Raw genomic sequence first — 15,295 nt, 5'->3', positions numbered from 1 at the left:
GTTAAGCGAGCGGGTGTTAAGAAGCGCGGCTTGGGGGCCTCCCGAGTGGCGCAGTGGTCTAAGGCCCTACATCGCAGTTTTGCCAGTGGTTGTGAGTGATTTAGCCTTATGTTGTACATGCCTAATTGTGTTGGTCTGAAGTGATGTTTGATAGCATGGGGTTAGATTCAAATGGCCATGTCTCGTCCTGTAAGGCCCATTAGTTGTTTGCTCAGCCGTTAACAGTGTCATTAACGGTGTTGGTAATCTTAATGGAGAATGGAGTCAGTGAAAACGTCTCTTTGCCTGAGAGCAGCGGCATATTTTTTACAGATAGACGTTGTTGTTTCCTCTGATTCAGGAATATGTGAGGACGTTTAGTCCTGTATTACAGTGAGTAATGGGGTGTGTGCGTGCGTGCGTGCATGCGTGCATATTCATGCTACCGTGCATGAGTGTGTTTGTGTGCATGCGTGCATGTGTGAAGATCAATGGTCTTGGGTTTCTCTCCAGTCGTTACCTATTTTCTCCTACTCCATGAGAGGAACTCTATCTCTCTCTCGCTCCCTCTCTTTTTGTATTAGCGTGGATCAGCTAGGAGGAAATTGAGAATTAGCTTGGAATAAATGAGGCTTTAGAAGAGAGCCATAGATCAGAGGTATACTGTGAGAGAGTTAATGGTCAGGGGGACAGCAAGAAAGAGAGAGAGATAGAGGGGGGGGGGAGCGAGCGAGCGAGAGAGAGAGAACAAGAGAGTGAATGAGAGAGAGAGAAAGAGAGAGGGAGGGAGGGAGGGGGAGAGAGCAAGAGTGGGTGGGTGGGTAGAGAGAGAGAGAACGAGAGAGAGGGTGGAGAGAGAGAGAGATCGAGAAAGGTGAACGTTTTGGGGATTGCAGTCGTATTAGAGTAATAAGATAGCACTGCAGTGGTGATGGTGGCAGATGCTACAGATAGTCGTGTTGTGTTCCTGAGGCAGACAATAACAATATAATGTTTTATGGTAGAATTGTCTGTTATCTCTGTTGTGTGTGCGAGTTTGTGTGCATGTGAGCGTGCGTCCATGCATGTGTGTATACTGTATGTGTGTAAGAGCTCCCGAGTGGCGCAGCAGTCTAAGGCACTGCATCTCAGTGCTTGAGGCGTCACTACAGACCCTGGTTCGATCCCGGGCGGCGTACAATTGGCACAGCATCGTCCGGGTTACGGGAGGGTTTGGCAGACAATAACAATATAATGTTTTAGGGTAGAATTGTCTGTTATCTCTGTCGTGTGTGCGAGACCATTATTGTAAAATAAGAATTTGTTTTGAACTGACTTGCCTAGTTAAATTAAGGTTAAATTAAAAAAATATCTGTGTATTTCTTTAAGAGTCTGATTTGGAAAAAAACATCTTAGACTGAAAAAAGATTGATGGCTTACTTAAAACAGTTATAGTTTTGTACAAAATCGTTCATATAATTTCAAACCCCACAGAGGTACAGTATGAAGTAATGAAACAAGTCCAATCGGCCCATATAGTCCTCAAGGGGCTTTTAAAAACATCCCAATGCTTCAGGGCCAGAGAAAATCCAACGTGAGAGTGTAGTGTGTGATAGATGGGCTAAATCAACTCTCTTCTCCCAGTAATCTCTCAATTCGGATTCATGATTGGACCAGCGACAGAGGTGACCCCGTGTTCCAATGATTCTCCCATATCAAATACGAGGAGGTCAATAAAGGTCACAATGACCATTATTAAACGCTCCGCGCAGAGATTACAATTGATTTTCTGTTCCTTTTCAATTGTTCGGCGCAAAACGGAGCAAACAGCTGCCAGTGAATTGTGTACATGTCTCGTGTGTACATCCCATCAAATAGCATGCCATTGTTAGATTGTCAAGAGACAAGAGGACGTGTGTGTATGTGTGTGTGTGTTTCTAATATCATGAACACGCAACACTAGTTTTCTTCATCTCAGTAACATTATGGGATGTGTTTTCCAACAGGAACCTGGGGAAATCAGGCCTGCGTGTCTCCTGTTTGGGCCTCGGTGAGTACGTTTAGTTAGCATGAGTGACACATCGCTAATGATTTGATTAGCATCCATGTGTGACCTCTGTATTCAGCTCAACTCTTTCCAGGTACTAATGCTTTATTATGTCCTATGGGTTTGTGCAAAGGGATGCAAGTGGTTGTGTGTGTGTGTGTGTGTGTGTGTGTGTGTGTGTGTGTGTGTGTGTGTGTGTGTGTGTGTGTGTGTGTGTGTGTGTGTGTGTGTGTGTGTGTGTGTGTGTGTGTGTGTGTGTGTGCGTGTGTGTGTGTGTATGCGAGTGACATAGATACAGAGAGGCAAAGTTTAGCATCTTCTATACTCTGAGTGTTGAGGGACAGTGTGCAGCTATTTACAGTAATTTAATCCTATTCTTGTTAATATTTAATCAGTGCTCCTGGTTTCAGAAAACAAGCTGCTCAATTATCACCCATATCTAATGCACAACCAGGGGGTAAACAGGCTCTTTGATAGGATTGATTTAATTCATCTGCCTTATGAATACTTAAGCAACGAAATCGACTAGTGCACAACTACGGGGCAAAACAGACGGAGTCGGCTTAGAAGAAGGAGCACATGTTGTAATACACTGTTGTAGTTGTTGTTTAGCCAGCTGTCGAATTTCAACCATATTAACGTTGACATGAAAGGAGTCAAAACACTTTCAACACGAGACGCGCTATCAAGAACAAGAAAAAATTAAACGAGCCGCCTACGATTCCCCATATGGGAGCTTCTTGTCATTGTTGCTAGCTATCTGACTGTTCAAAATCACAACAAGCTCGGCTTCCGGCCCCGTTGATGCATACGCATCATTTTCATGATGTTGTCAGCCAACCCGACAGATTAACACGCTCTTTGTGTTTATCTTCTATGTGTGTTTGTGTGTGTGTGTGTGTGTGTGTGTGTGTGCGCAGTAATAGTACAATATAAAGTCATCCTTGTGCTTTTGAGCAAGGCAAATAAGTCATGCTCGCCTATTGCCTTGTACAGCAACTCTAATGACCCAGCTGAAACACTGAGGGGGTAATTGAGGGTAAAGGGAGAAGTCAACAAACAGTAAACACACAGTAACTGAATTATTTTGGGGTGATGCTAGGCGATTCTGACAAGGACAGAGGGGCTGTAGCTTTACACTGCAAAGACTGGGAGCAAAGTTAGCGTCGTAACACACACACACATGAAAGGACTCACACGTACACACACACACACACACACAAACACGCAGCTCCACCCAGGGTGGGTTTAGCAGTGGTGAATCATGGGTAAGTCGAGTCGAGGCCAGGGTTGTGACAGGGAGAGAAACAAGAGGATGAGTACTGACCCTGCCAGAATTTATCCTACTGTGCCCTCTGACCTTTCACATTTTTTTGTTAGATGTTGGATTTGAGAGTGTTAGTCATATTTCTGTGTCCAAAGCTAGCAATTGCTGGGTGACTTGTGGTTACACGTTCTATCACTATCAACATAGAGGGGTTTAAAGTTAAGATTAGAATGTTCCATTTTGTACAAATGGCTTTTTTTGTTCCAGAATTTATGACTTTGACATTTATTTTTCCTAGGTACTTGGGTAACGTTTGGAGGTCAGATTTCAGATGAGGTAAGTCAGGATTCAAATTACAAGCAATGCATGAGACCGTTAAGGAATTGCGCCCACAACATTGGTGTTACCAGAGCAGCATTCCAACCAACTGAGCTATCCCGGACCCCTGGTTAGTGTGGTCGTCCCAAAACAGGTCTCCTTCCCAGTCAGCTCCTGTTAGCACCAAGACCTCCTCTGCCTTAACACTCCCTCACCCTGCTGCCTCTCAGATTCATGGGCCAAAACCCCAGAGGCTTTCTGGCTCACACATGGACAGAGAGAAGGACATGGAGACAGTTCACACACAGTTGAACAAACACACACACGCACACACGCACATTTAAATACATGCCACATGCACACACGTGCATGCCACACACACACACACACACACACACACACACACACACACACACACACACACACACACACACACACACACACACACACACACACACACACACACACACACACTGGTGGAGTGAGGGCATTGAACTGTGACATTTGTCTACTGGAGACGCTGATACGGGTAGACTGCATTGTCCTTGTGAAAGTGGCCTGCAGGTACAAAAAGTAGAATGATGTTGACAAAGTGTTGTGGGGAAATTACAGGGTGTTGATATTGTCTGTTTGGATTGTGTATTTTATGTATAGTAACAGGGAGATCCCACAGACTAGATAACAAGACAATATTCATTTAGGTACTAAAACATTGAAATAGTGCAAAAAGGGATAGTTCACCCAAACGACAAAATGACATATTGGTTTCCTTACCCTGTAAGCAGTCTATGAACAATGTCTGACAACAATCCATGCTTTGGCTTAGTTTCCCTGGCACTATTTCCAAATGTTAACGTTTTAGCATTTATGGCACAAATCCCAACCGAAATGTATTTCTCTCATTTGTTTTTGCTGAATTCTACCCAGTACAATATATGATATTTAGCAGATTAATTGATCTGAATAGATTTACAGTCATGTGTGCTTACACGCGGTCCAGGAATCAAACCCATTGTTCTGGCGTTGCAAGAGCCCTTGCTCTACCAACTGAGCTAGAACTGCTCCGTTTCATTTTGAGTTTCAAAATATTTTCTCTTGTTGTGTCTCTGCCGAATGCCTCTCCGCTGCCAGCTCTCTGTTCTCCTGGGTTGATGAAGCCTCTTGTGTTTCTCAGGTGGCTGAGCAGCTGATGACCATCGCCTATGAGAACGGGGTCAATCTCTTCGACACAGCCGAAGTTTACGCTGGGGGGAAGTGAGTGTGATCTGAATACCTATTACCTACCTACCTGAAACCAGAGGGCAGGAATGGCTATTTTATTTGTATTTTTTATTTCACCTTTTATTTAACCAGGTAAGCTAGTTGAGAACAAGTTCTCATTTACAACCGCGACCTGGCCAAGATAAAGCAAAGCAGTGCGACACAAACAACAACCTGGCTAATCTGGTCTTGGTGGGTTGACACACACATACAGTGCAGGTTTTTGTTCCAGACCAGCAATAAACCCCACAAAGTACAGGGGTCAGCCAAGCTGACAGTGGTGTGAATCAACCATATGGAATGAGATTAGTTCTAAAGCAATTAGGTTTGCAGCGTGGGTGCATGCCAGACTGTTTGTGTATTCAACATAGTTGCCTTGCCAAGACAAGGAGAATTCAGCTGAGGCTGAAACAAGCTGGCACCCACACCAGTACATGTACACTTCCATGCACACATAATTGAACGTAGTACAGGATGCATACAGTGTATATGGAGAGCATTGATAATGCGCAATGGTTCATTTGATCAAGTTCTAATAGTACTTCCTGTTATACAGTATGAAACGTGCTATCTTCCCGAATGACTTCTAACGCAGCATTCTGGGGCTTCGGTTTTCATCCTCAACTGAATTCCACAGTAATGGGTCGGTTGGATTTAGCAACAGATTGGAACGCTTTGTCAATGCTCAAGCACTTTACATTGTAAAGGCACCTACCAATGTGTAGCACCACTAGCGTAGCACAGTTTCCCTGTGATCCCGCTCTCCTCCAAAAAATCTAATGCGTCAGCCACTTACAAAGAACAGACAATCGCTGTCCATGGTTCTGAAATGTCGACGTCTATGCGGCTGCCTATCAGATTATGTCATTATTTATTTAACTAGGCAAGTTGGTTAACTTCTTTGGGGTAGGGGACAGTATTTTCACGTCCGGATGAAAAGCGTGCCCAGAGTAAACTGCCTGCCACTCAGGCCCAGATGCTAGAATATGCATATTATTAGTATATTTGGATAGAAAACCCTCTGAAGTTTCTAAAACTGTTTGAATGATGTCTGTGAGTATAACAGAACTCATATGGCAGTCAAAAACCTGAGAAAAAATCCCACCAGGAAGTGGGAAATCTGAGGTTTGTAGTTTTTCAACTCTTTGCTTATCCAAGATACAGTAGAAATGGGGTCATATTGCACTTCTTAAGGCTTCCACTAGATGTCAACAGTCTTTAGAACCTTGTTCGAGGCTTGAGAAGGTCTCGCCCAGAGTGCCATGAGCTGACCACGCGCGTTCACGTGAGAGTTAGCTTGAGTTCCATTGCATTGCCCTGCACTTTCACTGGATGTTGGTCAGGTGGGACATTAGAGCCCCACATACCCTAGAGAGGTTAAGAACAAATTCTTATTTACAATGACGTCCTACCCCAGCCAAACCCTAACCCGGACGACGCTGGGCCAATTGTGCGCCACCCTATGGGACTCCCAATCACAGCTGGTTGTGATACAGCCTGGAATCAAACCAGTGACTGTAGTGACGCCTCTAGCACTAAGATGCAGTGCCTTAGACCGCTGCGCCAGTCAGGTGCTAGTGCTTGTAGTAGCCTATAGATTTCCTTAAATGGATACATGTTTATTTTTTATTTGGTTGTAATTTTGTCATGTTAAGCCTAACGTTGATGTTTCACGAAGCTATCTGCCTACTGTGTCGCAATGCTGCTATTCAGAATGCTGGCTGGCGGCAATAATGTATTTTCTTGTTCAGTAATTAAAGTGGGTAATTCAAACATTGCAGATTGTAAAACAAATTTTCAATGCAACAGCATACTAATCAGTAACCCAAATATTTATGGGGAATATAGAACTGTCCTGCAGGCCTATAGACTACCTTAGCCGACTTCTGCTCTCGCGCAACTTTGAAATAAAGTTTGTGCTGCGTAAAACCAGTCCACTAGCCGCCAGGTCTCTGGCAGTCATCAGCTTGGTTTTCTGGGAGAGGAGGAAGAGAAGGAGGTCTTCACTAGTCACTATTCTCGAGCGGAGGAAGTAGAGGAGGAGCAAGGCCACTGTCATTGCCTGGCCCGGGCAGTGAGTTCTCTGTCGGGACTGGGAGGTTGCTAGTGCTAGCTGATGCATAAGTAGGACTACTAGCTTCCACCTGCGATGGTGTTTCGTCACTCGAGGCTGATGTGGTAGCTTTGCTGATGTGGTTCCGTAATTTGGCACGAGCTTGATCAGAAAAAGCTTATTTTGCGGCTTTTTTGTGCACCACTTGGTCTTGGCCTTTTGTTTATCCACCGGCACCGCTGAGAAATAGGCTAATTAAATGCATGACAACTGTATTGCCTGTCTGTCTCAGCTACTACCATGTAGACACACACACACACACACACACACACACACACACACACACACACACACACACACACACACACACACACACACACACACACACACACACACACACACACACACACACACACACACACACACACACACACACACACCCTTAGAGTTAATCTACCTGCTTTATTACAGAGCCGAGATAATCCTGGGGAACATCATCAAGAAAAAGTGCTGGAGGTATGTATCATCTTTTAAGTGTGTGTGTGTGTGTGTGTGTGTGTGTGTGTGTGTGTGTGTGTGTGTGTGTGTGTGTGTGTGTGTGTGTGTGTGTGTGTGTGTGTGTGTGAGAGAGAGAGAGAGAGAGAGAGATAGACGGGGCCAGCTAACAAACGTTAATCTACCGTTAGTCTACCGTTAATCAACCCACACATTTTCTCTCAATTCCATCACCAACATAACTCATCCACCCATCTGCTAACTAGGTCTGCAGCAGTAACCATGGCAATCAGAGGAAAGTGATGTGTTCTTGGCTATGCAAAGGCTGGTAGGTGGTCAGGCCTCAGCTATCAGGACATACTGATCTCATATATCTTTGCTGCTTCATTTCTTCAGTTCATGTCGGTTCACCGCCTCCGATTTAATCATTAAACAGCCAAGCAATGGGGATTTGACTTTACTTTGAGTCGATACACTGTATCCTATCAAAGTTCAGAGAAAGTGTCCCAGAATACTTTTCCGCATACTTGAATAGCATGTACAAAAAAGCTAAAGGATCCATATTGTTGACTCCCCTACAGTATTAAGACATAACATAAGGCTATATTCATCAGGATACGGATAAGGATGTCCATGTCTCTCCCTCTGTTTGTCTGGCTGATCTCTCTCCCTTTGTGTTTATGTAGGAGGTCGAGTCTGGTGATCACCACCAAGCTCTACTGGGGAGGGAAGTAAGTATGTTCCTCCTCAGACATTCTGAGCACCACGCCAATGTGACTTTGAACGGTCTGTACTGAGGCTCTCCTATACCGTATACTGTCTGAGTTCTGTCTGAGTTCTGTCTGAGATCTGTCAGGACAGAAGTTGAAAAGGATCATCCATCCGAGAGCTCTAACCTGTTCATCTTCTCTTTATTAGACATATCCTGTCTATTTGAGGTTCCTAATGAGGATCTAGATAATTGGTCAGATCGGAGTCGTTCCTGTGTCTGTTACTGAATCTGCAGGTCAAATCTCAACTAAAACGCTCTTCCCTTTACAGTGCACTAGAGCCACAAAAGGCTGGATTTGCACTGTGATGAAGGAGGGTGTCCAAGATTTGTGCACATACTCAGGCCAAAAGTAGCGCACAGCAACATGGTACCATAGAGCTCAACCAGCTCTATCTTTGAAGTATCAGAGTGGTTCTGTGGTGACACAGCCCTCTTCACTGAAGGGAGAGAGAGAGGGAGAGAGAGAGAGAGAGGGAGAGAGAGAGAGAGAGAGAGAGAGAGAGAGAGAGAGAGAGAGAGAGAGAGAGAGAGAGAGAGAGAGAGAGAGAGAGAGAGAGAGAGAGAGAGAGAGAGAGAGAGAGAGAGAGAGAGAGAGAGAGAGAGAGAGAGAGAGAGAGAGACGATTAACAACCAGCCTGGCAGTCTGTTTGGGGCCTGACGAGGCTCTCTGCGTCTCTGAACAGACTCGCACACACAGCTGGGGGAGCCGATAACATAACAGAGAATAACACAGCCAGAGATCCAGGATGACTCAGCCCCACGCTACAGTTCTCTGTGTGCCTGGAATATCAGTCCCCAACTCTCAGAGCACAAAAAGAGATTCTGTGTGGCTCTGTCAGTAGTTCATGTCACTTGCAATGAAAAAGGTTGTGGGTTTGATTCCTGCTGGGGCCACCCATGTGTAAAATGTATTCAAGCATTATTGTAAGTTGCTTTGCCTAAAAGTGTCTGTTAAGTGGCATATATTATGAAAAGAGAGGGGGGTGAGCATGAAGAATAAACTAAGGAGAGGAAGACAAAGAAAGGATTGAAGGGAGGGGGTGTGAAGAAAGAGAGAAGATGGATAGTAATGGGGGAGAGCTGGGTAGATGAGGATGATGTCGCTGACAGTTTGTCATTGACTCAGACATCCACCATGACAGATTACAGGGCATTGCATTTTCAGTGCTGACAGACGATAAAGTTGTTTTGTCGCTACCGACACTTCCCAGGGCCTGTTGTGTCTCTTGTCTATTCATCGATTTGTAGACAGCTCATTAGAGGCTGGTGGGACAAGTTCAATGCTCTAGTCACTGTAAATCTGTGCGTCTGTATGTCTGTGTGTCTGTGTGTCTCTCTGTGTGTGTGTGTGTGTGTTTGTGTGTGCATGCACTGGTGTGTGCCCTTTCGTGTATACTTTTCTGTGTGTGTATTTACTTCTGTGTTCTTTTCCAGAGCGGAGACAGAGAAAGGACTCAACAGAAAGCATATAATTGAAGGTAAAGTGGCTGATTTCCTCTCCTCCTCTTCCTTCTGTCTTGTCCTCCACATCACTCCATACCCCAGTTCACCTCTATAATCCCCTCCTTTTCATATCCACAGTTTTATTTTCTCTCTTCTCCCTCTCTCTTGTGATTGGTTGCTGCAAGAATGCTGTTCATTGACTACAGCTCAGCATTCAACACCATAGTACCCTCCAAACTCATCATTAAGCTTGAGAACCTGGGTCTGAACCCCGCCCTGTGCAACTGGGTCCTGGACTTCCTGACGGGCGCCCCCAGGTGGTGAAGGTAGGAAACAACATCTCCACTCCACTGAATCTCAACACTGGGGCCCCACAAGGGTGCGTTCTCAGGCCCCTCCTGTACTCCCTGTTCACTCACGACTGCGTGGCCATGCATGCCTCCAACTCAATCATCAAGTTTGCAGACGACACAACAGTAGTAGGCTTGATTACCAACAACGATGAGACAGCCTACAGGGAGGAGGACAGGGCCCTCGGAGTGTGGTGTCAGGAAAATAACCTCTCACTCAATGTCAGCAAAACAAAAGAGATGATCGTGGACTTCAGGAAACAGCAAAGGGAGTAGCCCCCTATCCACGTCGATGGAACAGCAGTGGAGAAGTTGGGAAGTTTTAAGTTCCTCGGGGTACACATCACTGTCAAACTGAAATGATCCACACACACAGACAGTGTGGTGAAGAAGGCGCAACAGCTCCTCTTCAACCTCAGGAGGCTGAAAAATGTGGCTTGTCACCAAAAACCCTCACTAACTTTTACAGGTGCACAATTGAGAGCATCCTGTCGGGCTGTATCACCGCCTGGTACAGCAACTGCACCGCCCACAACTGGAAGGCTCTCCAGAGGGTGGTGCGGTATACACAACGCATCACCGGGGGCAAACTACCTGCCCTCCAAGACACCTACAGCACCCGATGTCACCGGAAGGCAAAAAAGATCATCAAGGACAATAACCATCCGAGCCACTGTCTGTTCACCCCGCTTCCATCCAGAAGGCAAAGTCAGTACAGGTGCGTCAAAGCTGGGACAGAGAGATTGAAAAACAGCTCCTATCTCAAGGCCACAGATTGTTAAACAGCCACCGCTAGCACAGAGAGGCGGCTGCCTACCTACAGACTTGATATCATTGGCCACTTTAATAAATGGAACACTAGACACTTTAATAATGCCACTTAAGAATGTTTACACATCTCGCATTACTCATCTCATATATACAGTATATAATGTATATTGTATCCTTCACTATCTATTCTTTACTATCTATTGCATCGTAGCCGCTCTGTCACTGCTCATCCATATATTTGATACTTATATATTCTCATCCCATTCCTTTACTAGATTGTGTGTATTATGTGTTGTTGTGAAATTGTTCGATATTGCTGCACTGTCGGATCTAGATGCATAAGCATTTCACTACATTCGCAATAACATCTGCTAAACATATGCATGTGACCAATACACTTTTATTTTATTTCCTCCTGTGTGCTCAGTTGAACTTTAACCTCCTCTTTTGAAGAACCTGTATGTCTCTACCACCGTTCAGGGTCAGATGTCTCTGGGTCTTGAGTTGGTCCATTTGTAATATGATATGATAGACATGAGCACCCCTCTATCCATACCCTCGTGTCCTGTAGTGTCCTCTCCTGTTCTTTTCTCTCCGAGCATCTCCTTTCCTCTCCTCTCCTCTTATTTTCTGTCCTCTCCTCTCCTGCCATCTCCCACTTTACCTTTCCATGTTTCCCCTTTCAGTCCCTCCAGTCTCCTATTTTACAGTTTTCAGGGTATTACACAGCTAAACCTGACACCCAGGTTACCCCAATCCGCACGCTGCCCCAAACCAATTCCCTGATCCCAGCCCAACAACGTCCCGTCCACAGCAGTGCCTGCACCTCCTGCAGCACTCTCATATAGTATTAACATTCATATCAGCTTCTAACTTTACCCCCAAAGAAGAACAGAATCGTATGTTTAGTATGAGAGATAAAGAATGGGGAGAAGGGGGGAGAGACAGGGAGAGAGAGAGAGAGAGAGAGAGAGAGAGAGAGGGAGGGAGGAGAGAGGAAGAAAGCGGGCAAGATAAAGTGAGAGAAAGTGAGAAAACAGTGAGAAAGAGAGCATAGCAAATGAGTTGGGCTCAGCTGTCCTGTCTGGAGGATAGATAACAATACTGAGGCACAGCGCCTGTGTCACCATAATGTGGTGGATGTCACCGCAGGCGAACTGATGAAGCACACGATTGGCTGAGAGACACAGTTGATGACAACCTATTTAAGCTGTTGCTGTGGCTGTCACTGCCGGCTAATCGATGCAGCATCTGATTGTCTAAAAGAGACAGCTGTTCACAGCATTTTTTTGAAGGGCATTGGCAGGTGAGGCGGTGTCACCTCAAGATAATCGATGTTGGGCCGAGAAAGACAGTTGATGTCCGTATTCATATCTCTGAATGATGTCTAAACTGGTTCCTATAGTAGAGGGCTCGTGAGGCAAAATGATTTTTTGGGGGGTGGTTTTATTTACTGATTGACAGGATATTTAAAGAGATTTAAAGAGATTAAACAGGACTTTGTTCATGACCTTGCTTGTTTCCTCCTTTATCCAATATCCACCAATGGAATTAATTTGATGTATTACCCTTCTATCCACTTCTCTCTAATCTCCAAAAATAGAGGCACGTAGAGGCCTTAAGACTGCCTAATCAGTGCAAGTCGTGTGAGTGTGTGTGAGTCACTTCAAAATAGAGTCCCTTCAGAGCCTTATAAAAATCATGGCAGAGCAGACTCAGATTAGTGTGTGTGTGCGCGTGCACATGCATGTGTGCGCGCATGTGTGTAATGTTCCTGGGATTACCGGGTTGTAGATGACAGGACATGGATTGAGATGTGTGAATGGTGACAGGGGAGAGCATGACTCCCTCACAGGATTAACTTTAAGGACTGGCATTCATCTGTCACAGAAATGTACACACGTATACACACACACACACACACACACGTATACACACACACACACACACGTATACACACACACACACACACACACACACACACACACACACACACACACACACACACACACACACACACACACACACACACACACACACACACACACACACACACACACACACACATGCGCAGACACTCATACAGTATACACGTAAACACACTTTTACAAACACATATGTACACACTCATGTACACACCTCTTTTCTTTGCCTTTCCTGTCATCCTCTCCTCTCCATCCTTTCATCTATGTCTGCTCTCCTATTAGTTTTTGTGAATGGAGCTGAGCTGACAGACACAATACCTCATTCATCTCTACCCCGCATCCCTCTTCCCTCTCGGGATTCAAACAGCAAAGCCTTCATCTGACAGGATGAGAGAGACAGAGGAGGAAAGGTCTCCCTCACCTTCCCTCAGATCCTCTGTGGCTTGTTGTGTTCTGTAACTGCAGGTTTCTAACGGGTGTTTATCTCTCTCTCTGTCTCTCTCTGTCCCTCTCTCTGTCCCTCTCTCTGTCCCTCTCTCTGTCCCTCTCTCTCTCTCTCTGTCCCTCTCTCTCTGTCCCTCTCTCTCTGTCCCTCTCTCTCTGTCCCTCTCTCTCTGTCCCTCTCTCTCTGTCCCTCTCTCTCTCTGTCCCGCAGGTCTGAGGAGCTCTCTACAGAGGATGCAGCTGGAGTATGTGGATGTGGTGTTTGCCAACCGGCCCGACAGCAACACCCCCATGGAGGGTGAGAGACCCCGGGGGAAGAGGGAGGGAGAGGGTGACTCTCAGGGATGGGAGTGATTGATGGTATTGTTGTTGGTTTACTTTGGCACTCGTTTGTTCCACATGCACACACGGTAATGTGCATGCACAAACACACACACACACACATACACACAAGCAAGCAAACAAACACAAATGAACACACTCACACAGGCATGTACACACTGCCCCCCCCCTCTCTGTGTTCAGTAAGTTTCAACAAGGCCTCTGTGTGTGTTGCTCCCCTCCCCTCATTCTACTGAAACAGGATTAGAGCCCCCCTCGAGGGTAGCTGGTATATTTTGGGGTTGGTCTCCATGGAGATAGAAGCCCTACTGTGCTCCTCTTCTTTAATTTATCTTTCTCTAATTTGTGTCTCTTTGCTTTTTTTTCTCTGCCTTTGCCTCGCTTACTTACTTCCGCTCGTTCTTGGCTCTCCTATAACAGAGTGGGTCACATCACTAACTTGCTAGAGATTTCTTGTCTCCTAACCGCCTTCTCTCTCTCCATCCCCTCCTCTATTTCTTGGAGTGGCTAGACAGCCCCTGCTGTTCTCTCTAAGCTCGGATCCTTCTTACTCCCTCAGCCCTAGACAAGCCACCGGGGGTCCAGACTGTACACAACCTGAGCCTGTCACCCAGAGCCGCTGACGTCTGTCACACATGCACCATGCGTAGACATTTTCAAAGAAAGATTGCTAGATCGTCTTTGCCCCACGGCCAACAACAGACAAATGTTGTCTCTTCTGATGTACCCATCACTACTAAATACGATACTGATTGACCGATTGACAGACACAGAAAGCAAAGCAGATGGATAGATGGACGGACAGATGGACTGACAGACAGACAGGCACGCGCACACACACACACAAACTCTCTCTCACACACACACACCCAGCTGTGATCCTATCCCAGGCTAACAATTTTAGGGAAAGAGAACGTTTTTGCAATGTTACCCTTAATGTTCCCCAGATATTTGAGTGTCTAGTTTTCCGTTAGTTAGGAGAACATTGTATGTTAGCAAAAACCTCATGAGAACCTATTTAGTATGTGCTGATGTTAGAGTTACCAGAACGTGGTTGCCATGTTCTCTGAATATAAGATATTAATGTTCTAGACACGTTTCATTGGAATGTTGCAAAAACAGTCCGGTGTCCAGTTTTCTGAGCATTTGGACAATATTCCATCAACGTCCCACCAAACATAAACAGAACAGGGTTGCGTGTTCTCAGAATACAATATATTCATGTTCTAAAACACGTTTCATGGGAACGTTGCAGGAATATTTCTGTGTATCATTTGTCAGGACGTCACCTGACGATCCCGAAGAAATGTTCTCCCCAAAATAAAAGGGTTTCGTTACACATCACCCGTTGTTACTGTTGCCGAGCCTATCAAGGCCATAATTGGTGAACCACTGACCTTTGGCAAGGTTAGGGACACCCACAGTGCTATTTAACATTCAGTGTTTTCAATTTACATATTTGAAACACATTGACATACATGAATACATTTTGCATCTATACAGTAATTCATATTCATCTTGTCCTCACCTGGGATTTGAACTCACAACATCTTGGTTCATGTCCATCCAATCTTTCTGCTACAGCACCATGTCTGCGTCAGTTATCAGTTAATCTTACTATTCTCTCAGCAATTTTCGGGCTTTCTGTACAGTGGTCTAATGTTGGTGGGTCATTTCACCCTGTTTTAATGTTACTCCTGATCAATAAAACTGTTTTTCTTCAGTGTACTTTTAAGAGAGCTGAGATTCACTTCAAAGTGCATTTCAAGAAGACAATGGAGAGATGTCCAGCTATATAGAATTAATAAGTACTAACAATTTATGAGAGGTAGTGGAAATGTGGTCATCAA

The 15,295-nt window shown here is 45.2% G+C and overlaps 1 protein-coding gene across 1 annotated transcript in view; it reads left to right on the top strand.

Moving 5' to 3' along the window:
• Positions 1–15,295, top strand: part of LOC139559625 (voltage-gated potassium channel subunit beta-1-like) — an 80,331-nt gene that overhangs the window by 25,969 nt on the left and 39,067 nt on the right. Inside the window, exons 2-8 of the mRNA XM_071375775.1 lie at positions 1,965–2,008; positions 3,571–3,608; positions 4,765–4,844; positions 7,375–7,419; positions 8,085–8,129; positions 9,605–9,648; positions 13,315–13,401. Of these exons, the coding sequence (XP_071231876.1) occupies positions 1,965–2,008; positions 3,571–3,608; positions 4,765–4,844; positions 7,375–7,419; positions 8,085–8,129; positions 9,605–9,648; positions 13,315–13,401 (383 nt within the window). The remainder of the gene's footprint in view (positions 1–1,964; positions 2,009–3,570; positions 3,609–4,764; positions 4,845–7,374; positions 7,420–8,084; positions 8,130–9,604; positions 9,649–13,314; positions 13,402–15,295) is intronic.

This window comes from Salvelinus alpinus, chromosome 30 (assembly GCF_045679555.1).
Source record: "Salvelinus alpinus chromosome 30, SLU_Salpinus.1, whole genome shotgun sequence".
NCBI classification, from domain to species: Eukaryota; Metazoa; Chordata; class Actinopteri; order Salmoniformes; family Salmonidae; genus Salvelinus; species Salvelinus alpinus.
The sequence above is the reverse complement of the archived record's forward strand: the minus strand, read 5'-3'. Positions and strand labels throughout refer to the sequence as shown.